At 39.2% G+C, this 24,681-nt stretch overlaps 1 protein-coding gene across 1 annotated transcript; it reads left to right on the forward strand.

The window, feature by feature from the left end:
- Positions 1-9,741: 9,741 nt before the first annotated feature.
- On the forward strand, positions 9,742-24,446 carry drd4-rs (dopamine receptor D4 related sequence). The gene is made up of 5 exons (XM_064343077.1): positions 9,742-10,161; positions 17,166-17,920; positions 18,185-18,297; positions 20,604-21,214; positions 23,457-24,446. Exons 2-5 carry the CDS (start codon positions 17,684-17,686, stop codon positions 23,657-23,659), a joined length of 1,164 nt encoding a protein of 387 aa, XP_064199147.1. The 5' UTR covers positions 9,742-10,161; positions 17,166-17,683; the 3' UTR covers positions 23,660-24,446.
- Positions 24,447-24,681: the final 235 nt, after the last annotated feature.

Raw genomic sequence — 24,681 nt, forward strand, 5'->3', positions numbered from 1 at the left:
CGGTATATGTCCATTATCAGTCACTGGGATTACTATCTCTAGTTGAATGATTTTCAATCTGCATTAAAAGTCAAGGGCCTGTAACTTCCCCTCTCTCTCCTGTCACATGGAACACAGCAAACCTTCCTCTCCTCTGCAAATACAGAGGCAAGATGCATAAGAAACCACTGTTTGTCCTCTCTTTCATTTTATATCTCCATTCACCTCATATGTCCCCAAAGTAATGAGAAAACCAGCATTATACATCATAACAGAACTCAGTACAAAAGCTAGATTGAAAAGCATGTATTGCTACAAAGCCTGGCTTTGCCTTATTGGCCTGGGCTCATTCATTTCACAATACATTTAGGGTTCTGGTTTGTGTTTAGTCAAGATCACCAATCACTCTGGAAATACATTTATGTGAATGGAAATAAAAAATTTCAAAATGCAATCAACAAAAGTACTCAGATTAAGTAACAGCTGGGCACATGGTCTGAAATTCCTCTTTGAATGCATTTTGTGCAACAAATAAATCTTAAGTGCCAATTATTGGTTTTATATGAGGTTATAAAACATATTCGGTAAAAATATGAATCAGGTCCCTTAACATTTATGATATTCTCCTTTGCACTCTGTGTAAGGGCATTGCCAGAATTACTTATTGACACTTTAATGCATACTGTCCTTAATCTTTGAGAGGGTGTTTATTGAATGTCTTTACATCTAGACACAAAATTTCAGGAGGAGCATCCTCAAGCTACACTGCTTTTTCCCCAATTACCTCAGCATAGACACACTGCCTGGCTTGTGCAAAAATCATCTGCACAACCCACTGTTACCATCCTCCGAATAATTTAAGATAAACTACTATGATAATGTTGCATTACAGTTCATGGGAACCCAGTAAATCCAGGGTTTCTTATCAATAACAAAATGATCTCAAATGGTTTGCAGACAAATATTCAAAATTACCATGACCTAAAAATCCATAAAGTCTCAAAATCTTTCATTCATAAATGCCTTTTATCTTGAAAAAATAAAGAGTAGGATCTTAAATTCAATAATGTCCAGGTCAGGAGCGTAGATGTTCAAAAACAACCAGGATTTTATATATTTATACATATCCATGTTCTCATATCATAAATACTCATGATTTAATATCCTCAAGTACATAGGATTGCATATACATCAATACCAACAATCTAATATTTATAAATACCCTTGGATTACTATTAATAGATAAACAAAATAAAAAAAACATAATAACATTTTAAAACATTGTTTTTTCAAATATAGTCTTTTGTTATAGTAGAAACATCTGCCAATTTTCGATAAAGTTAATGCTGAAAAAATTTTGTTCCATGATATTTCATGAATTTTGATACTGCTGTTTACGATTTACAGACACATTGTGCTGTAATGTGTGTAACATGTGCTTGATTGGCTGATGACTCCAATGGATGCTTACTTCAGGGAGATAATTGACACAAGACAAAGAAATCAATGCGGGGGTCAAAGCACCACATCGATCAAAGGGCAAAAGTCAAACTCTCACCACTCAAAAACTCCACACACAGCACAGAGAAGGGTTTTTAAAACTGCTGCAGCATTACCTTATAGGCAATTACCAGCAAGAGACAGAAAAATCAATTATGGCCAACTAACTGAATGTAAAGTGGGCATACACAACTGAATAATGACCAGGCAGAAGACTGGCACCATCTTGCTGAGGATTCAAATGGACATTTAACCCAAAACACAATACATTGCTAATAAAAAAGACGATGCATTTGTCAATCGGCTGTATTTAGAAACACTTAGACCTGGGAAGAAGGAACAATGCTCATAATGACTGACTCACCTCAGATGTCATGATAAATATTCCTTCATTCTAGGGCAACTGGAGCTAGTTATAGGAGAGTGAGGTTTAATAGACTCCACAAATCTTTCACAAATCTCTTTGTGAATCACTGTAAATTATCCAGGACTTTACTATCCACAGAAAAACACTACGATTGGTTCACATGTGCGAGTCATCAATAGCCCAATTTATTGCCCTCTTGCAGCTTTGTGAAGCCTGTCATGCAAGTACAGGCCAGACAGTAGGCCACCATCACCAAAATGTGCTGTACACACATGCACACACACACGTACACATGCAGGCACACATTTGGACTGACCTGTATCAGAAAATGTTTTCATATAAAGTTTCTATATATGTATGATTTTAAGGTCCTGAAATACGCTTTTTGTACTTTCATTTTGCACCAACATTACGATTCTTATCAGTTTTGCTTGCTCAAGGACTTTTCTTCCATCTGCTATAACAGGCCAAAAGACTACAATCTCATCTACAGAGTGAAAGGCAATTTTATGTCTTAATGAGTAGATGGAAAGGTTACAGCAACTTTGTGGTACTGTATTCTCCTTGTCAAAAGTCACGTGAAATACATTCATTTCGTTTCCAATAGCAGCTTACAGCGAAGATGGGTTTCAAATCTAAAAACTGGAAATAATAACAAGCTCCAGCTCCATTTTCACTTTGTCAGGTTATTTTCTCAGCCATCTTTTCTTGTTACAAACTCTTGCTGTGCAAATGACCCATTGAAATCTAGCAGAGGTCCTTCCCAGCCAATACCTTTGGCTTTGTATATAGAACATTGAATGAAATTCACACCGCTCATTAAACACAGTACACTCAGACATGCATCACTGATCCGTGCGCTTATTTCCTCCTCAGTCACGACCTTCCCATTGAAAATAATAATGAATGCAACTCTGGCTGATGTGATTTTGACAAGGTCACTATCCTGGGAGATAATTCGCATCACGTTCATGAGTCCTAGCCCTTATCACTGGGGCATTCAGAGTTAAGGGATATGTGCTTCCATCAGTCATTCAAATTACACAGCAACTGTGCTTAATGTTCTGTTTAATTAAGTGACAAATGTATTGTTTTTCTCTGTCATTAGATTAGAAATAAGAACAGGAAATAATTCAACTGCTTAAAGAATTAAGATCATGCCACTTAAAATAATTTATTTGTCTCCCTGAATAAGCAAATAATTCATTTTTTTCTTGACATTTTCTTGAGTTTTATTGTTTCCAAAGCAGGGGTCATCTGAAAACTACCTAGAATTTGACATCTTTAGCATTTTGTAAACTATGAGTCCAGATTGATATAACAATAACAGCTGCTGTTGGTTGTGCAGTCCCCTGCCTGGGAGCCAAAATGATCACTCTGGCCTAGAGTCAAACAATCTGTCCACTACATTGCTAGGTTCCAGTCCTTGTGTTGTTTGCTAATGGATACTTGCTGGTGTGGAACAGACTCAGGCAAAAACAGCTCTGAGACAGCAGAAGGAGTGTTCACTCACGTTTTGATTTTGGAGACCACACAGCCAAAGCTTAGTAGTCTTCATGGGTTAATTTGGCAGGTCTCACTCAAATAACAGCTTTAGTGAATGGAGCATGCAAAATAAATTGTGGCCATCAGATGCCAATAGGCCAATAGATAAGGTCAAAGTTCGTTCTGACTGTCAGTGACAGCAAGCAGCAATATCAGTCTCAGGGTGTTTGCCCATGTCAAGTACTTACAATTAAAAACCAGCCACCAGCTTAGTTATGTTAGCCTAAGGTGACCCTATCTCTCATTTAGCAGACCCAGAGCAACTTACACAACTTTTTTTCTTTTTTTTGACATTTGCATACATTTATACAGAAGCAATGAAGGTTAAGTACCTTGCTCAAGGGGACAACAGCAGTCTTCTACCTGGGAATCAAACCAATGACCTTTAGGTTATAAGACCAGGTCATTACTCATTGTACTACACTGGCTCTCCAGCGCCAAGCCAGCTGAAAACATACCTCTGTGCACTGTAGCCAATTCATACGCATTTCCTCTTATTATTCTCCTCCTTCTGCAATTGACCACATACTTTTAGGATAAAGTCCACAATGAAAAAGGGTCACACCCAGAAACGTCCCATTTTAGAATAACAAATACAGGCAGACAAGCAAGGACTGGGCAAAAGTGCACAAAGACACGGATTTCTGATTGCCAGTGCATCATCATAATGATAGAGCATGGTTGTTTAATCTTCCTGAAATCAGATCAATAAACCAAGCTTTTTATTTAAAAAAGAAATCTTGTATTTCCATTTCTGCAAAAATCCATCACACCCTTGTTAATCTAGAAAAAATCTGACATTAGAAGATGCTGACAGATTCAGCTCTTGCAGCAAAGCACAATATTTTGGTTGGTAAATTCACAGGGTCTTTGGTCTTATTGACAGTGATCTAAAGATACACGAGCTGAAACAAAAAAAAAGCACCATTTACATCGGGAAAGATTTCTAAATATTAATAATTCATAAAAATAAAGTGAAATACATCTTGAGAGTAGATGCAAATGAATTTGTGAGAGTGGGGTTTACAGATATGCATATAAATAAAATTAATTGATTTGAATATTACTGGGTAGGGGCCTACTAGGTGGCACTTATTTTCAGTGCCGAATATGACAAAAAATCCCATTAATGCACAAATGGCCATGACTGCATTTAGCAAACCAGGGCTTTCCCTCCAGTTTACAATGATTTATTTATTAATTTATTAACTCTAAAGCCTGTCTATTGTGATTATTAAGCTTAGGTTTATATGTTTACTGCTACTGAATGTCCATAATATTTGAGTTTGAGTGATAGTTGACAGAATGATTACCATTTCTATCCAGAGATATTTTTCACTGTTGTAATTTCAAAATATGACAACTGATTGTATTATGTTTTTCTGATTTAGAAGTTTATACATTATATTTCTAAAGAAATTTGAGTGATCATTATTTGGTCCACACATATTGATAAAAGCAATTATTTTATCATTTATCTAAATATTAATCTTCATCCGGCTTCCTTCTAGATCTATTTGAATCTCATGTACCATTTACCCATGGCTAAAGTATATTTTTACTCCCCATTCTCTCTGCCATAACGATTCATCAGCAGATATGGAGTGTGTTTCCTGTAGGTAGAGAATTTCATGCTTTTTCTCTTTTAAGCAATTAAACACAGCTTACCTTTTTTAGTATTTACTGGGCCATTCGCATTGTAGCTTGTCATACTTATTTCTCGACAGGCCGTTTAAGAGCATTCTTCATATTTCATTGGTTTCACATACCATCCATGCACTACTGATAAGTTGCGATTGCCAATATAATGGGAAGTGCTTTCTCCATGATGAAGCATTATATGAAAAATGACTGCTTTTGCCCTATTACACAACCCTTTATTCTACTATTAACTTCATACTTTTTAATCCACCTACCCATCACTGAAGAGAAAAAAGTGGATTCAGGTCGTTAGACATGAGGGGAAAGGAGGTAAACTCTGGATCCAGAATCAAGGCACATCTATATTTGTATTGAGTTAGCCGTTTTGTCACCGGTAAGTATTTTTAAATTAGCTGTAGGAGGTTGTGTCAGAAATGGTAATTTGGCATTTTTGTTCCTCCATATCGCGATAACACTGCGTTTACGGCATTTATACCGTACCCTGTGCTCCTGCATTTGCACTTTTTCGCTGGCTAGTTTGCTTTCTGTGGCAGCTTGTCTATTTTTAAACGAAGTGTAGGCTATTTGTGTTTACTTCTGGGTTCACGTGCATCTAGTTCATGGAGCAATCTGTCTAGCTAGCCAATTATTGGTCACTGAGAAAAGGTCCGCGTATGAAAAGGGCGTACAGCCGGCGTTCACGACCTGTTCCTCAAATCTTTTTGAGTTAATAAATAAGCACAATGGCTCAAATGCAGCATCCACCTGGTCTGTCCCTCACTGAAATCAGTATAGTACTATGCGTACCATCTGTGTTCCCCTCTCCAGTGGAGCCTTGTCATAAAAAGGCCACAGAGAGTACAGCAGAGCAAGCCAGTCCACGATGCAAGCTAGCTCGCAAGGTAATAAATGGGTTTACAAACTTTACAGCTGGAACAGTAGCTACCCAAAATCTCTTTCTTACGTGACTCTGGCCAATGCCTCCTTCGCCTAGAAGAAGTAGCCTACTTGCCCGTTGTCGTTCTTCAAAAATGAGAAAAGGTGGAGGTGTAGGCTACGTCATTATGACGTATAACCAAATTTGCACCTTTGGCTGCTGATATGTCTTTGTTCACTCCTGATTGGAGTGCTATCTTTTTCTCATTTAATGTTATTTTAAGCTCCTCAGTAACACAGGGATTGTTGGTTGAGAACACATTCACCGTCTCTGATGGAACAATAGTTTCCTTGTTGAAATGTATATAGCCAGCCGTTGCCTCCTTCACCTCATCTAGTGTGGCATTCAGACAGAAAACCTCCCAATCAATGAACTCAAAACAGTCTTTTAGAGCATCACAAACATCTTCATCCTATTTATTGTTGGCTTTTGAATCACTGAACTGCACTGCACTCGCCACTGCGCTGCAAATCAAAATATTATTTGATTCATAAAAAATTTTATTTCCAAGAAGTACTAGATATTTATATCTTGCCACACTTTGGTGAAACTAAAATTCATGACCAGATACAGCCATAAAAGCAAGCCAGTCATTTTCTCTGTTGTGTGCTAGCCTTTTTGAGCAGTAACTGGAGAGTATGCATACAGTTTAATATCCTTATCCTGTGAATATTGCCCCTGATTGCAGAGGAGAGTCATTTGCACGTTAAAAAAAGAGCCAAAACTATTGCCCTAGAGCTACAGTATAGCTAAAACCCAAAGCTCTGTGATCAGAGAAATGCATACAAACATGCACTATCACACAGACAAAGGGTGAAAAAGAGAATATGCAGATAGCCCTAAATGTTTTTACAAAGAGACTGTGAAGTCTTTTCCTTGAGTGGGTAGAAACCCTAATTTGTCTTCCCTTTTGTATGTAAATGTACTTAATTCTGGAAACTACATGCATCCTCAAAAACATGTTTAACCGGCTCCTGCTCTGTTGCGCTCTTCACCAGAGTACGAAGCAAACAACACGGCTCAGATTCATAGCTCTGTGGGACTCCCAGCCAGAGTCGTCGCAGGCAGAGTCTGGATTCTGTCCAGAATCCCGACACTAGAAAGGTGTGCCTCAACAGGATGCATCGCTCGAGAGTCTGTTAGCTTTGATGATAGCGCACATAGATCCTTTCCCTGTCGGACTGCATTAAAAGCTTCGACAGTCTTCATTCAATCATGCAAAACACACACAAAACGGCAAGGGTAAGGATAATTTATTCAGCCACTTACCTCCCATTTGCACATTGACACAACTGTGCTTTCCTGAAATAGACATGACTGCACTGCCAAAGGGAACGGCATAATGTTCATTAGGATGAATCATAGTATTTAACATGTCTTGGTCTCAGAAACTGACAAGAATTTTCAGGAAACTGACCAAATCTGATATCTTGAACAGAATGAATAATGGTTATGAAAGCAAATTAACTCTACATGAAAAATCATGAAGAACGACTATATAAACATATAAATACGACACTCCTGTGCTTCATGATAAAGCATTGCATGATAAAATATATTTTTATCAACACAAATCAAACACCAATCGAAATTAAATTAAAAAGCCATCCTTTGTTTGTCAATATTTTGTTTATATGATACATGGAATTAATATAGTTCAAATGTGTGTTTTAAATTATTGAAATTTACAGGAATTTATTGAATTTCATTTTATTTGCTTCACCTTAGTGAATTTCAATTTCGTTTCTGGCCAGGAAGGTCTTCTAAAGTTTACCTGAGCATATGTGTATTGCTTTCAGCGATGGTAGCATTCCTGCAGTTTTATTGACTTCTGGAAGTCTTTTGGTATAGTCCACCATTCTTTACTGTTGGAAAAACTATATATTTACTTAATCTAATTCTATCTTTCACTTAGCAAACTGAACTCAACTTTTTGTTTTATACTGAAGATTTTCTCATGATAATTACATACCCATAATAGTCTCTGTTGAATGAACCAAATGAATTCAAAATGGACTCCTGACTTATATTCTCTCTGTAAATGGCATGTAGATTGGTACAACAACCTCTCAGCATCACCGACAGTTATAAATACTTGTGTATAACTTTAGATTCACTCTTCACCAAAATATTTCAGTATCAGATACATACTATACTTCAATGCCATCCACCAGCTCAATCCTACTCCCTCCGACTTTTGACACTAACCACAAAAGAGGCCATTGATCCTACAACCAGACTGTCATAGAGTTTATAATATTCATTCAGAACTTACACTTTACATATTTACCCCAGACAAATTTTAATTTCAGCCACAAAATCGTAATCTTCCATCAATCACATGCAGTTTGTTGACCAATCATCCCACAACAAGACACATTCAAACCACATGCTCCACTTTAAACTTTCATAATCCTGTTCCAAATTGCAACAGTCGTTTCTTCCACAAACGGACAAGATTGGGAACATTTTTCCTTCAGAGAATGAGCTCATCTTCAAACAGCCCTAAAAAACTAAATTCTGACTGCTACCCACTAACGTTCCCTGGATGCATCCCTACATATATATATATATATATATATTTGTTAGTACCCTGCAATCTACCACTCACATCTTGTCTCTTTTCTCATTTCTTTCCTACACAAAACAACTTGCCATTTCAACTGTTTTTCTTTTTCCTTATTGCAAGACAGGAAACCCACTGAAAAATAGATGTGACAGTTTACTTGTGTCCAAGGTAATTTTCATTTTAGTGTACATTTTTAACAGCACTTAAACTTGATGCTTTTAAACCTTTTTCCTGTTAAATAAGAAAATAAAAAACCTCTTTAGCATTCCATTCAGAAGCAGGTCAAATCGGAGGAGAAATATAGGTTAAGAGCAGAATGATAAAATTCCAGTACAGCACCAAAATAAAGACTCAAGTTTACCCTGCATTCCTTTCAAGCTGACAATATGATCACCTGTCGCTCAGATCCAAATGAATGATGTCATGCACACAGGCGGACTCACTGAATCACTGCAGTCGCTTTCAGTGACCACGTGAGGAGCTCATGCAGTGATTCAGCTCTCGTGAACGCAGAGCCTCTCCAGAACTACTAAAATCTGTTTGTCTGATTTGGCCTGGCTGTCGATCAGCCAGCTACATGAATCTCAGGCACAGGTGTCACACAACCGTTTGACTGACCCAGGGCTTGTTGTTCTGGTCACCTTGCCCATCAAAATGCAACATCCTCAAGTTGCTTTACCTGCTAATGGGATCCAGATATGATATTTAAAACCAGAGAACTTTTCCATCACTTGCTTTTGTTCAGTCAAATTCAAATGTTGGTGGCCATGCCAATAACAAGAGACTCAAACATTGTTCTGATGAAAGTATATGTGCATAGATCTGGGTCACAGATTTGTCAAGAGGTAACATTTACGGAGGGCTGCGATTTGGGATGTATAGCTGGTTTTCACTGCACTGTCTCCAGACACAAACACTGTCTGTGTGGTTGCCACAGAACAGCATGCATCCTTATTAGGGCAGGAGACATCAAATACGCAAAAACCTGATATACATGGTTCCATCTGCTCAAGGCTGATCTGAGACCTGTAGCAGCTTACATGCTGTGCACCGTTTTTCTCTTCACACAGTCCCAGTGCTGATCTGAGATCTGTCACAGAGCAAAGCGAAGGAGGGAGACCTCAGCTGGAGGGAGGGTGCTGTCGCTTTAAGAGCAGAATACAAAGGCACCGCCAATCCCTGTGGCTACAGCCGTCAGGAGTAATAGTGCGAGTGATAGTGCTTACCATTCAGAGAGAGAGAGAGACACAGAGAGAGAGAGAGAGTATTCACATGGAAGGGTGTTCTTGCTGTCTTCGTCTTTTAGTGAGAAGATGATGTAGGCAGAGTTGTTCGGTTGGAAATTATATACATGAGGACCAGACTAAGCTCTTATATGCCACTGCTCATGGACATCTGCTGCAGAAACAACCTGGAAAAAAAATCTCTGAAACTTTCACAACCTGAGAAATAATGTAGTGGAACATAGGACTGAACAGTGATGGACAATTTCACACAACAGAGTGAGACTGTAAGATATGGAAACAGAAAACAGACTGCCACTTGATTTTTTGGGAACTGGGATAATTTTTCATGGATCTAAGGATCAGATGTGCCTCAGAAATTAAAGTCTTGATGAATATAGTAAGTATATTATTTTGTTTTTAAATTGAACTTAATAACTTAATTAAAAGTAATTGTATTAGAAATTTTAGCTGTAATGGTAGATGGAGGGGATTATAATTTTACTTAGAATTTACAGAGCAGGCAATGCTCTTTAAAGAATAAATCATAAAAACAGAATTGCGCAGTAGCCAAATTCAGCTAGATGAAAGGAAGCGGTAAAACAGTTAAGTATTACATAAAAATAACAATATGGCAATATCTACATTGGATTTCACTGTTTTAAATAAATTACACAAGGATAAATATATAAATTTGGGGATGATGAAAAAATTAACTTTTATTTCTTAAAAATAATTGATAGATAATAAGAGTGTATTTAAAAATGCATGGCACCTTAAATTTAAAATATTAATGCACTTAGTTTTCAAACCAATTTTATTTTGTTCTGTTATTTCTCACCAAACAATTCTTTCATTGGAATTTCACAAGCTTTATTCCTCACCCTGTGGGGTTAAGGCAGTTCTGAAGACTGTTCTGCCGTGGTCTTGAAGATTATCTGGATGATATTTGGAGGCAGATGCTACAGTTGCCCTGAGTGTGGTTCTGATGTTGATCTGAGGGAGATTCTTCAGTCGTTTTGTGGAGTTTTCTGATGACATGTTAAGGGAGGTTCTGATGGCTGTTCTGATTATGGCTTGAGTGTTCCTCTGGGGGTGGTTATGAGGCTATATTACTGCTCTTGCTCTGCAGCAACTTGGTGTTTTTCTCTTAAAAGCAGCTTGAAAGTATTTCTGTAATTTTTGAAATTTCTTTTCCATTGCTTATTTATTCCAACATGTTACAACCTTAAAAGTGACACTGACAACATAAGTCTTCATATATTTGATTCAAAGTTCAGGACAACATGCATTCAGCTGAATGTCTTGTTTTTGCAACTTGTTTATTTGTGATATTATGACCTTTGGTGTCTGCTTTGTAAGCGGCTGATTAGTTGCACAAATTAAATTACATTGTCAATGCTTGTATTTGATTAATTGAATTATCTGCTGGTTGCATAGAAGTGTCTTTCTGAATGCATTCAGAACAAATAAACCTCTTGTTATCTGCATAAATAGAAATGATTTAGTAAAATTAAATGCTTTACTAATTGTCTGCAAGCATGCAGCCTGCATTCATAAACACCAAAGTAGCCAAAGTCATCAATTTGACAGCGTGCCCTTTGGAAATGTAATTTTTCTACCACTGTTCATGGAACTATATGCAGTTACTTGTCCCTGACTTTCCACAAATTGTCTGACTAATTTGAGATGCCTTCATCTAAATATGAATTCTATATCTCCACCAACCCTTCTGGTGGTAAGCCCCCTTTTTTGAAGTTCTATTAACGACATTGGAGGTGAACAATAGCTGATTATTATGCAGCAACTGTGGTGTGGCAACTGAAGGTAACAAATCATCTGTTCAACCAGAGACCCAAGAGGAACAAGAAAATCTATGGTATAACAAATCCCAAAACTAAAATAAGTTTTCCTACACCCTTAGCAACCACCACGTCTTTGACACTACACTCAGCACAGCCCATACATCGCAGTGCAGACATGTAATTTCACAACAATTTACAGTTTCCGACCACAGCTCAATATAGACTGTGCTCTTAATTCTCCATAATTTAAGTAATACATTTAAAGTTAAATTTGCCTCAGGCATAAAAAGATTGACAGTTAATTTTATCTGCTGTTTTGTAGGTGGATATAAATATGGTTGTAGATTTGTGCTTTAATGTTGAAAAGGTCTATCACAGAAAAACGAAAGCTATTTTTTCTGTCATGAAACAATGAAGGCCTGCTGTCAATCAATATGCCTCGGCAACATTGTTGAACCAATCTGGCCTCATAATTTGCTTGTGCAATTGATGAGCTACACGGTGCCCTGCCTCCCATTTTCTCTCCCAGAAATAGCTCTAAATGAAAAGCATGTTTTGTTAAATTAACGACCTAAGAAAAACAATGCTTTGTCTGGAACAAATGGCAATCTCGCTTAAATATTCTGTGAGGATCATCTGATGGAGAAAATAATGGACATCACCATCACCTGTATGCTCACTTACCTGTATTTCTGTCTGACCTCTATCCTCTTCACCATATGCTGCTATTTATCATATTTCACTGTACGCATATGTTTTTGGTTAATGTATGTGGTGACTCGTGTTGTATAGGGAAGCCCTTTTCCTCATATGGCTAAAATATCTGATGTCATGATGTAGCCATGTATCAAACAGCACTGTACATTTGGAATATAAAATGTAAATAGCTATACCTTGCCACCCAGGCAATCAGTGGTTTATATTTATTGCTGCAGTAAAGTATTATTTAACTGTATTCTTTGCACTATTTCTCACTGTGTGCTGTCAAATTAGAACCAGCATGAAAGCTTATTGCATAAAAAACTAATTCCGTCAAACGGTGCCTTGTTAGTAAATTTTTTGCTTTGTTGCTATGGTTTCCAAATCTTAAAAGGGTGAAATTGTCTCTGATTTAATCTCATGATTGTGTAGTTACATTACTGGTATAAATTATGGAAACACTGGATTTATAAACAGAGTTTGACAATTAAAGCAGTATTTAGCAACAATCCCAATTTTTGTCATATTACATACAATATGTTATATATGTAATATCAACATAAAACAAAAATAAAGGAATAATTTGCATTTGTTAAACAGGCAATAATCGTTACACATTCCTACCCTATATGTATTAGTTCATACCAACATAATTGAGCAGCCTAATGTATCTTACTGTTGGAAATTTTATAATCAGCTTAAAAGTGCACTTGTTTGTCCAGTATTTTTCTACATAAAATAATAACATTCATGCAAAGAAAACTATGTATACTTTACTCATGAATGTCATTAGATAGACATTATAAAAAGAAGAAGAAAACTGGTCAAGAATATAACTGCTTTGAATACAGCTGAAAATGGCTATGGGAAACAAAGGGCACTGATAAAAGCTTTAAAGGTACAAAGCTTCTTCTGTAAGCAGTGTTTCCATAATTTGTGGCAGTACCGTATACACAGAAGTATATTACACATTGATGAAGTGGGTGACCTTCATTGTCTAGACCATTCCAAAATGTTTTTGGTACAGGAATTTTAAAAGTATTTTGGTATAAATGTTTAATTATTCAAGGATTAAAGATTATGTAACAGTATGTCTACTCAAGCAAAAATAATGATCTTATTAAAATTTTGTCATGCACAACTGAATAGTGCATACGCAGTGAATTGAGCAAAGGACAGTCACAGAGCAACAGGCAAGAAAATCCAGGTCACAAGTGCAGGTGATGGCGGAAACTGGTAATCACACACTGACTGCTGAGACGGATAAAGACCCAGCACTGATAGACCAGCAGGGACATTCACACATTCAGAGGAAATCTGCTTGATAAATACACATTTACCTCGTGCGAAGTTACTCCTGTTGCTTCCATAATCATAATCATGATAATCTGCAAATCAGTATTACAATAACAAAGTCTTAATGTGAACCTTCGGCGGTGCTCGTGATTTGTGCGCACAACATTGCCAATACTGGCAGTGGAAATGTTGAAAGCAAACACTGATTAGCTTAAAAGGTCAGAACATGCTTCACGTTAATGTTCCAGGTGGCCACACTTAGACCTGTTTTTACAACACAATTAGCTAACAAATTAGTAGCCTGGGATAGATATATCACTGTCTCTACATGTGACCACAAAAGACGTTCACATATGCCATGTTTCCTCTAGTGAAACAGTGAATATAAAAGAAGCATCTTATCGATGCACAGTTTACTGTCCATTGCATAATCAGTGCTGTCTGTCAATCGGCTTCAGCCACTTCAAACATACCGGTCAACCAAAACAATGCCATTATAATTCATGGGTTATGGCCTGCATACTACTTACTGTCAAATAAATCATAAATTAAACCATTTTTGTTTGTAGAACATTACAGAATCACAGTTTGATGGGTGTTTATAATTATATAATTATAAAGGTGTGGTGTCCAGATAGAACACTATCTGGACTCCTCACCTCCTTGAAACAAAGGTGAATTCAAATTCATTATTAAGGCAAATCAGGAACACCACAGTCAAAAAAAAAGGGGGGGGGGGTAGCTTATGACTGTGCAGATTGACAATATTCTGTTGCCGTGACACCATGCACACACACACGCACACATAGGCAACATATGGCAGGTGGGCACAGGGGTTGTGGGGGGAATTATGTTATCTGGTCTGTACCACAAACCGGACCTGTACAAATAATGTGAAAACCAGACGTCAGACCTGTTGGTAAAGTACAAGTCTGTCAGGCCACTCAATGTTTTCAGTGTGGAGTAACATCATGAATGGAGCAGTCAGAACATGTTCCAAGGTTACTGTCATCATGCCATAAGCATCTGTTCTGTTGTCATAACGAAAAAGATTTATCATTACTGGTCAAGATGCTGGTCAGATGGTCAACATTTTTCACAGTGGAGTAAATGCATTGTTGGGCAGGAGGACATTGTGTTAATGGTCTTCTTTAATTCAGAAATCTATTCCATGACAGCTGTGACTGTGATGCTTTTCATTGGCCTTGCAACCAAATTATTGTAAGGACTTTTCGTTAACAATTGCCTTCTGAAAAACACCCGCAGATTGTAATTTGCAGACAAATGGTTGATGAATCTTGTTTTGCAGAAGCACTGGCTTCAGTAAGGAGAAACACAATGCGTACACACAGCAACAATAGATTCCCAGACAGAAGTTTTATATAGCCATTTTGCTCCTTTGGGATGGTTTGTATATCATCTACCAAGTTACGGCTGGGCGGGGCATGCCCCATACCTATACAGCACTTTCTTCTGGTGTCTTAGTTCTGCGAGGAAAATGGCATTCAGAAAATCTGTGGTTCAGAAGCAAAAGAAAAAAAGAAAGAAAACTGTGTTCCTCGCTGCTCCATCTCCAAGAGGAAACAATCCTATTTGTCTTTATATTCGCTCCCTGCAGACGAACACCAAAGAAGGTTGTGGAGAAGGGCTATTAGGAGAGACAAAGGAGAGGGGTTTGTAGTGAAAAAAAGGCAGCACTGTCATGCAATGGTAGCTCGCTGCAGGCACACAGCCCTGCAACAAGCACCATCAGAAGTCTTAAGCTAGTGTGTATAAAATTTTGACAGGCAAATTAATTAGGAAATGTGTTTAATTATATGGAAGCCATCTAATGATAAATTCGACTGCTTTTCAGTTAATACATATTCAAGCATTAAATGTTCACATGCCCAAGTAAAACAACAAAGGAGTTATTCAAAGCCAAAAAGTTTTTACTGGCCAAGTCATTAATCTGATCTGAATCCAATTAAACATGAGCTTCATTTTGAAGAGAAAATTTAAAGCAACAAGCCCCTGAAACAAGCTGGACCTGAAGGTGGCTGCAGTACAGGCCTGGCAGAGCACCAATGGGTCACACACTTCAAGCAGTCATTGCATACAAAGGATATTTGTTGTAGAATTGTTTGAATACATATCTAAAACTGTGGAGTACAGAGCCAAATCTAGAAAAAAATACAGCCAGCTCACCAAACTTGGCAACTCTGCTATGTCTCTGAAGTAAACACTGTAACTTGCCCACATGAAAAAAACAATGTCCAAACCCAAATCTGGCATTCATTCTGTCAGCCATTTTAAAAGCATGGGTACATTTATTTATGCATTTTTAATGATAAATCTTAGATAACAGCAATCTACTTCTGGGTTTGGCATTTAATCTACAAGCTTCGTAGTCAGCAGAACAATAGTCCAAAAGATGGGGAGAACAAAGACAATGTTTGTTACATGAAATGACAACTGACATCCCCTCATCTCGAAGGCATGCACCTCCCTAGCCCCTGGGATAGGCGCAAGGTTGGTGCCACTTCACAGACTTGTTTTCTGTTTACGGCATCCCGCCTAGCTCACACCAATCCCTGCTTTGCCGTACACAAACTATTCATATCGCTATTAATTATTAGATATTTTTAGTACACTTCATATATCGTAAACTTTAATATTTGAAGTATTTAGTCTACCTTGAATGACTCACATTAAATGAGTGGAATGTTTTCATATTCTAAGCTTGCTGCTTCTGCGGTTTTATGCAAATATGGAACTTTGTTATGACTGTTTAATTTGCTAATTTACGAGCAGAGGCCTCGTGCTTGTCATGTACAATCATAACCTGTGACATTCTTAACAATGGAAATGTATAAAACATAAATGTAAATTACCCAATCATCTTCACAATAGTGGTTGCAAATGGTCACGAAAGGGCAACAAAATTAATTGCATGAAAGCTTAAGATGAGTATTTTAATCGTACTGAATTGACATTATTAGAGGAGAAATTATTTATTCCATATCCACATAAATGAAATATACTTCAGAACCACTTTCTGGTTTGAAATCTGCACTGAAACCGTTTATGTTGTCCAACAAATATGATAAAGAGAAGCTCTGCGCGTTATCATACTACTACTTAAAATAACCTAATATATTATTAAGTACATGTAAAACTCTCCAAGCCCTGTCTATCATATGAATAGTATAGCTCTAATGTAATGAGATGCAATTGTGTAGTGTTCCGTTTGTGCGAAACTGGATTGATGTCATGGTAACACTCACTTGTTGCTCCATTAGAGTGCAGCTGTTTCACGTGATGTTCAGACCCCAGAGCAGCCGCTCGCTGAGACAGGCACCCTGAAAAAAAAACCCAGAATGCCTTTCAGAACAGCTCCCCTGTGCTACATTTCTGGAATGTAGAGGCAGTCGAGCCAAATTGCTGGATGTTACAGATACTGAAGCTGAGACTTGGAGTCCTTCAGAACTGCCTGTGTATCCCCTCTTACAGGCTGTCACGTTTCAGTCAGGGTTTTGTTCATTTTCTCCAGAGATGTTTAGCAGCGCAAGATAATTTAATATCTGAGATGCAGAGTGAATAACCTGTCCCCCTCTCATAATAGGTGTTGACGTCTGACTGTGATGTCCTGGGAAAGGCCTTGAGTGAAGCTTCATCATAAAAATCAGCGTGTCGGCTTTTACCAGGAAAGCAGAGATGACCAATGCACCCACATTGCTCCACTGGTTACCTGGCCTCACTCTCACAGGGTGTTTCAAAGGTCAGAACGTTCATTTTCATGAGATGGAAAAATAGACTTAAAGCTGAACAACATTGGAAGACATCGTCCCTACACAACCCGAAATGCTCTGCTCCTCCAAGAACAATGTAACATCACGCTTGAAAATAGTAGTCCAAAATGAGGATATACAGCGCAGATCATCGCAGAGGTTGTCGTTCAGATTCCCCTTTGCGTTTCAATGGGTTGCATCATTTGGTTGCCCATCGGGACACTGCTGACACTTTCTGCAAGTGGGGGACATCGCTGACGTTGTCTGTGCAATACAGAGGAGACCCCTGAAGCTTTGAAGTTCAGATCCTGATTCCACACCTCAGGCAGGACAGTACTTTGGGATCACCATCATGATCAATGTGACTCCCAGTGATTCACTTGAGAAGGTTCACGTCCACTACAATTTTCTGGCCCTGGCCTTGGGAGTCCCACTTATCCTGATCATTATCCTGGGGAATGTCCTGGTGTGTCTGAGTGTGCTCACAGAAAGGTCCCTGAAAACCGCCACCAACTACTTCATTGTCAGCCTGGCAGTGGCCGACCTCCTCCTAGCTGTGCTGGTCCTTCCCCTGTATGTTTACTCAGAGGTAAGCCTGCTCCTTGATGTCTCTTGATGTACAGCTTACAAGGCTAATTGAGAATACTACAAGAAGTGCTGTGAACAAAATGTCTTCAGATTCATAATTTTTAATGAAGTCTGAGTACGCGTAAAATCCGGATTTTCATTGTGCTAACACATTTTATTTGCCCTTGGCTCATCTGGTGTGAGCTTGACAGGCACTTTACTTAGTTTTGTGTTTGCATTTCATGATCATGCATTTATTGGAATTTGTGCTTGTGCTTGTGTTGAGTTTCTGGGTGGCATTTGGACTCTGAACACGTACATCTGTGATGCCCTGATGACCATGGATGTGATGCTGTGTACCGCTTCCATTCTTAACCTATGTGCCATCAGCGTCGACAGGTAAGAGCTGAAACCGCACTTTTGGTTACGACTGCGACGTCTACATGTGATATACAAGGAAGTGTGCACCCCGCATGAAATAGTCAGAGGGACTACATTGTGTGAGTTTTGGTGATCTGTGAAATTTTGGTTTTGAAACATAATAAATGCCATATTTCTGAGTCTTGGTGATCTGTGAAATATTGGTTTTGAAACATAATAAATACCATATTTCTGCAAATGCTCTGATAAAAAAATTCTAGAAGAGACAGTTGTTATGAGAGAGTAAGGTTTCATCAACCCCATAATGGGTGGGACTACAATGAGATGTCAGTCCTTTCCAAGCTGAAACAATCAAAGAATTCAATCCACAACAATAGTGAAATGGAGTACTGGTATAGCATGGTAGTTCTGGCCATTTTTTTTGTTTGTTTCATGAAGCCCCAGTGATTAGAGTACAATGAACAGACAAAAACATTTTTTTTTTAAACAGCCATGCACTTGCCAATTATTTTGAAGTGTGAAATATAAGCCAAACAAGATGAACATGAAAACATTTTCAAGCTACTTTTAGTGTGTCTGTTACATCAAAGTACGCAAGCTTTGTACGTAGGATGTTGTTTCAGGATTGTTAACCAAGTACGGCAGTGGGTGTCGAATTTGCACAATCTCTTCATGTTATTTATGTGTCTTGTGGCTTTCCACATTTTTAACAGCTCTGTGCGTTTTCTGTAGCTCTGGCAGAAAACAGGTTTTGCAGAATCCCATATCATCTCCAAATTTCTTCTATGGTGTTAATGAGTTAAATGCCACAGGCAAAGGATCAATCCGACTTTCTTTTGTAAGCAGTTAATAGCAGTAAATTTGATTATACTGTCTGATAAAGATAGCATTCAAATTAAATAAATGTGATCTTTTTTTTCCTTTTTCTTTTAACAAAGACTGATCAAAATGTTCCAGGCTCATTCATACAGCAGAATCACTAGTTTTATTTACGCAGTCATAATAATTTTAGTCTACTCATTTAGCTGCGCACTGATGCACTTTGATAAACAATACTGAGGAGGAAAATGTTGAACACCTGTAGGGGTCCCATAGGCCGCACCCTGACATTGACCTTCAGCACCAGAGGATGGCTGAGAGGTGCTAACGGCTATGCTGCGCTCAGTACATCAGCAGTACAGCAGTGCACTACATGATCCGTGCTTAATTACAGCAGTTGTACCAGATGTCAGAGCATCCTTAGCCTCTAGGATACAAACAGGATTTAAGGACTTAATATTTATATATTTACTGCATCGATTGAACAGCCCACTAGCATACAATTGAAAGAGAATTTCTGTATGAGTAAACGTTACACAAGCAATAAAATGCAATTAATTCAGATTAAGGGAAAGTAAGTGTGTGTGTGTGTGTGTGTGTGAGTGTGCATGCGTGTGCGTGTGTGTGTATGTGTGCACGCACACATGTTTGTGAGTGTGTGCTCAGGCTAACGCTGGCTGAAATAATGTGTTAGCATTAAATGTAGATTGAGCAGGATTTACTATTTCTCAATTAGAAAGGTTTGTTAAAGATATACATAATTCCTGTGACCATGTATATGCTCACCTATACAGTGACCTGGACTGGCCATGTTAAAATATGATAACAACAAAGTCTTTGTGATAGATTATATTTTATCAGTGAAATTACTTCAGTCACTGCATCACATAAAAATTAAAAAAGGATAACACAAGGAGGTCAAAGTATGATTGGATGCTAATGAGGGGTGCTTTTTTGATTTATAGATGAATTAGTTAAATTAATTAACTACACATTTATCAGATTCAAAAGATCCATTAAAACACAAATTCATCATTCTTGTATGTATAATATCACATATTAGTTAATTTAACATAGAAAATGAATATATGACTATGCATGACTGATGGCCCTGGTGTTTAAACAGGCTTTTCTCGTTCCTGAATAAGATTCACACCATCTGTCTTAGCACAGGGAAGCTTGCACTTCAGATTTATTGACAAAGTGATCGATTTCATAAAACCATCAGACATGAACAATCTCTGGAATGCCAACCTCTTGATTGAGCATGGTGCGACGTGACCTTAAGATAACAGTGGCAACAAGTTGCGCTCTGTTGCTGAAATATAAAGATTATGACACAACACAGCCCTTCAGATGTTCAAGGGTATCAGATTCAAGATATGGCAGGTCAATACACGAAAACAACAATTTCACACTCAACAGAAATAACCCTTGTGCCCACAGGGACTCGACGCTCTGAGGCCAGTTCTGACATAATAACATGTATTTTGCTCTTTTGGAAGGTACATAGCGGTGGTGGTCCCTTTGAAGTACAACAGGAATCAGTTCAGCGTGCGGCAGCTTGTCTTGATCGCGGCCACCTGGATCCTGTCTTTCGTGGTGGCTAGCCCCGTCATTTTCGGCCTGAACCGGGTCCCCGGCCGGGACGCCAGCGTGTGCAAGCTGGAGGACGACAACTTTGTGGTGTACTCGTCCGTCTGCTCCTTCTTCGTGCCTTGCCCCGTCATGCTGCTGCTGTACTACTGGATGTTCCGCGGCCTGAGGAGGTGGAGCGCCAGCCGGAGGTCCAACCTGCTCCAGGGCGAGCGCCACTTCTCCCTCAGCCTGAGGAACCTGCGGCACAACCGGAGGTCGAAGGTCAAGTACCTGATGCCCGCCCTCAGCCCCAGCCCCGGCGCGGCCGAGAGGGCGCCCATTCCCGCCGCCGAGAACGACCTGATGACCACCCACATGGACAGCGCGTCGGACGGCGAGGCCGGCGAGCGGGCCGCCGAGGGCAGCCCCAAGCAGAACGGGCTGAGGTGCCGCGGGTCCGAGAGGGGCTCGCACCGGAAGAGCAGCCGCGTGAGCGGCCGCGAGCGCAAGGCCATGAAGGTCCTGCCCGTCGTCGTAGGTGGGTGCGCCACGTGAGAGTGGGGGATGTGTGCGCGCGGATGCGGCGACGTGGGCGGCGTGGATGCAGTGACGTGGCTGTGTGGACGCGGTTAAGCTCCACTGCGGGCTCGGTGAAGTCAGTCGGTGCGATGCAGTCGAGCGCTTTGGCGGGGGGAGGGAAGTGTGATGCCCTGATGCAGTGAAGTGGGAAGTGGGTGGAAAAGGGGAGATGTATAGGGGTCTGTGTGAGACAGTGTGGGCAGAGCAGGTGCAAATGGCCCTTGTTTTTGCGAGCAGCTCCGTAACAGTAGAGCTCTACATTACACCACACAAAGAAATGGCCACTATGCATTGGGGGTGAAAAAATGTTCCCTTTACTGACTGAAATCATCTGTAAGATCCTCGTACCAGGGCACAATTAGGGAACAATGAGGCCTATTCTCACAGTCGTTTGCACCAATTTGATAGTAATGGAAGGCAACAGCTGTAATGGTGCTACGCTAAATGACATTAACCAACCGCATTTCTTCTGCACAGGCAGAAGCTGTGAATTTGCATCAGCACAAATTAAGCTGTGCTCTCAGGCAGGGCTTTCCCCCCACCTACCGAGCTGGTGCCCAGATAGAGACGCTACAGCTCAGAGAAAGGCCTGATCCCTCCCGCTGTGCTCAGGAGCAACGTGTGGGCAGGGAGTGCTGCGGAAGCAATCAGGGATGAAAGATTTGCAATGTTGACAGATGAAGGTGTCAAATAACACTTTATCATAAAGTGCAAACAAGCTGTCCTGTTTTTTCTCTGCTATGAAATGCTGGAGCTCTGTGCTCTGAAGGACTGTGAGAAGATTGGGCAAAGAAGCCCAAAGATTCATTACAACATTAATACAGTATGTATGGCTTTGCTTGAGTAGGGCTCCTCTCCTGCTGGAGTGTTCCTTTTCATCATGAGGCTCCTCCCCACAAGCTCCCCCCAACTGGGATCTCCCGCTAGCTCAACACAGCGCTGTAAAACTGTGTGTTCCAGAAGCTTCTCTCAAGCACCCTTTCCTGGCCAGTTTCGCCCCTGCTGGCTCTCGGTTATACGATTACTTTTGGAAAACCTCCTCATATGCTCTGCCTAGAGCTTTGTGGCTATACAATTGCAAAAGAATTTTGCTGCAGTTCACATACGTAAATGCATAACGAGTAAAAACAGCAAACACAATTATGTCCAAATTAAAATGTCCATAGTACCCATAAGACATACAAAATAAATCTCATTGTGTATGACATTGCCTTATGGTTATGTTATGAGTATCAGATGTTTTATTTCAAATCTGATGCACAGTTTTTTTTTCAAATGGCAACTGAATATTGTCTCATAAGAACACACTAGAGTGAAATGGAGGCAAACAAGTCATTCATCCCATATCAGCATGTCATTTTAAGAAATAATTGGAATGCCGACATGAATTTAAATCTCGCTGTCATATAAAATAAGAATAAAAATATTTAACAAACACACTATTATGAACATTGAAAAGCTTTGGCCGCATATGATTTCACAAAAACTCAATTTCCCCCCCATTGAAAAGATGATTCTCAAAGAAGATTAATGAGGTTCAAACAGACAATTAGAGAGCCTTTGGAACTGTGTGTGTTTGTGTGTGTGTGTGTGTGTGTGTTTCTCATCTCTTTGCTGGTTTCCACGGTGAACACCGCTGGTCTTACCTCACCGCCGACTCATTGTCCTGCATTATCCTTATGCTGTCTTTGATCCTCGGAACAGAATTTTAAAAAGCTGCGCTCAATTAATCCCAATAAAGCCCACAGCTCTAGACGATAGGGTGTATGTCAACATTTATATTTGTCCCAAGCTCCTAGGTACTGTCAGTATTCATGAAGAATACAGTGTGGATGTACGACAATGGGCTTTGTTCATTAGTGAATTCAAATGTCAGGTTGTTCACATTAATCATGTGAACAATTACATCCTATGGGAACAAGTACATTCTATGAGGGTGCATGCACATCTATGGACCATTCTTTATATCATTACTGGATATTAAATATTGCATGATGGGATAGGCTCCAACACCTACCATGACCCTCACCAGGAATAACTGGGTATAGATGATGGATGGATGGATGGATGGATGGATGGATATTACATTTTGCATATTGATGTGCAGCTCTCTTTTCTTTCACTGGAGACATTACATATTAATATTGCTTAATACTTTGACTGTGGTCAACTTGTCCTTATCCCATTCTGCACCTGTGCAGGTGTATTCCTGGCCTGCTGGACACCTTTCTTTGTGGTCCATGTCACCAAAGTTCTCTGCACGTCCTGTGACATCGGCCCAACGCTCATCTCCGTGGTGACGTGGCTCGGCTACGTCAACAGTGCAGTCAACCCCATCATCTACACTGCCTTCAACACCGAATTCAGGAATGTCTTTCACAAACTCTTGTGCTGTCAAACATAAAGCCATAAGTGGTTGCCTGCATGGTGGACAAGGTCTTGTTTTTCTCATGAGTTCAATAGATTTACATACACTGTAGTCAACATTGTTTTGTAAACAGTTATTATCATACACAGTAGTACCTTTAATGCCTTAGTTGATGTAATAATTGAGCTAAAAGATGACAAAAGCCATCAGTATTCATACTATGGCAGCGTTCAAACTGAATGAGACATATCTGTAAAATATGGATACAATAGTTTATAAATCATGCTGAGATCATAGCCCAGAGGCATAAAATATGTGAAAATGTGCATAAGTGTGTCTGCTTTGGGTGTGTGCTGTTCTTTTTCTGTGCCTTGTACAGCTTGTCACTTTTGCTATAAATAGGAGTTTGTCTTAAAAGCCTTACTTGTGTTCTCTGCTTACATTTCTGTGGAATATCAGTTGGACAGAGGTGTTTTAATGTCTGGCCACAGGGACAAGGGAATCATGGGAATGTGTTATTGAAGATAATTTGCAGTCTTCACAATTTTCAATCCATAAGCAATCAGGTTTTTACTGACGTCTCACAATGAATAATTGTGTTTGTCTGTGGAGACCAAGGATACAATTCTATTGAAAATGGCAGATACTGCACATTTCCAGTGTTTTGAGCATTATGTGGAAATGACTAATATGTTGTTTTGTTGTCTTCAGAATCAGCCTGTATTGACGTGCTACAGAATTACTGTACAGAGATGGTGTAATATGTAAACAATGTTCTTCGTCCAAATGGTGGAAAACAATAAAACAAGAATGTTCCACAGTTTCTCAAATTCATTGTTTTTTTTTTTTTTTTTGGACTGAGTACAGGCAGTAGAGAAGTCAATCTGCCCTGATAAGAAAGTACAATACCTGTATAAATCTGTATGCAAAACTAAAACCTAAAATTGTGTAGTCCATGTTAGGCACAGATAAGGGAAATAAATGTCTGGCACCTGAAGGTCAGACCTCTTTATCATCTGAAACTAAATTTCATTACAAGAGCAATGCCCTTGTCACTC

The sequence above is a fragment of the Anguilla rostrata genome, chromosome 7 (assembly GCF_018555375.3).
Source record: "Anguilla rostrata isolate EN2019 chromosome 7, ASM1855537v3, whole genome shotgun sequence".
Classification (NCBI taxonomy): Eukaryota; Metazoa; Chordata; class Actinopteri; order Anguilliformes; family Anguillidae; genus Anguilla; species Anguilla rostrata.

Bases quoted from the DNA above. Each gene is read 5' to 3' on its own strand.
- drd4-rs (XM_064343077.1), top strand. From the start codon at position 17,684: ATGATCAATGTGACTCCCAGTGATTCACTTGAGAAGGTTCACGTCCAC. The intron at 18,298-20,603 runs GTAAGAGCTGAA...CTCTTTTGGAAG, and splicing joins TGTGCCATCAGCGTCGACAG to GTACATAGCGGTGGTGGTCC. The intron at 21,215-23,456 runs GTGGGTGCGCCA...GCACCTGTGCAG, and splicing joins GGTCCTGCCCGTCGTCGTAG to GTGTATTCCTGGCCTGCTGG.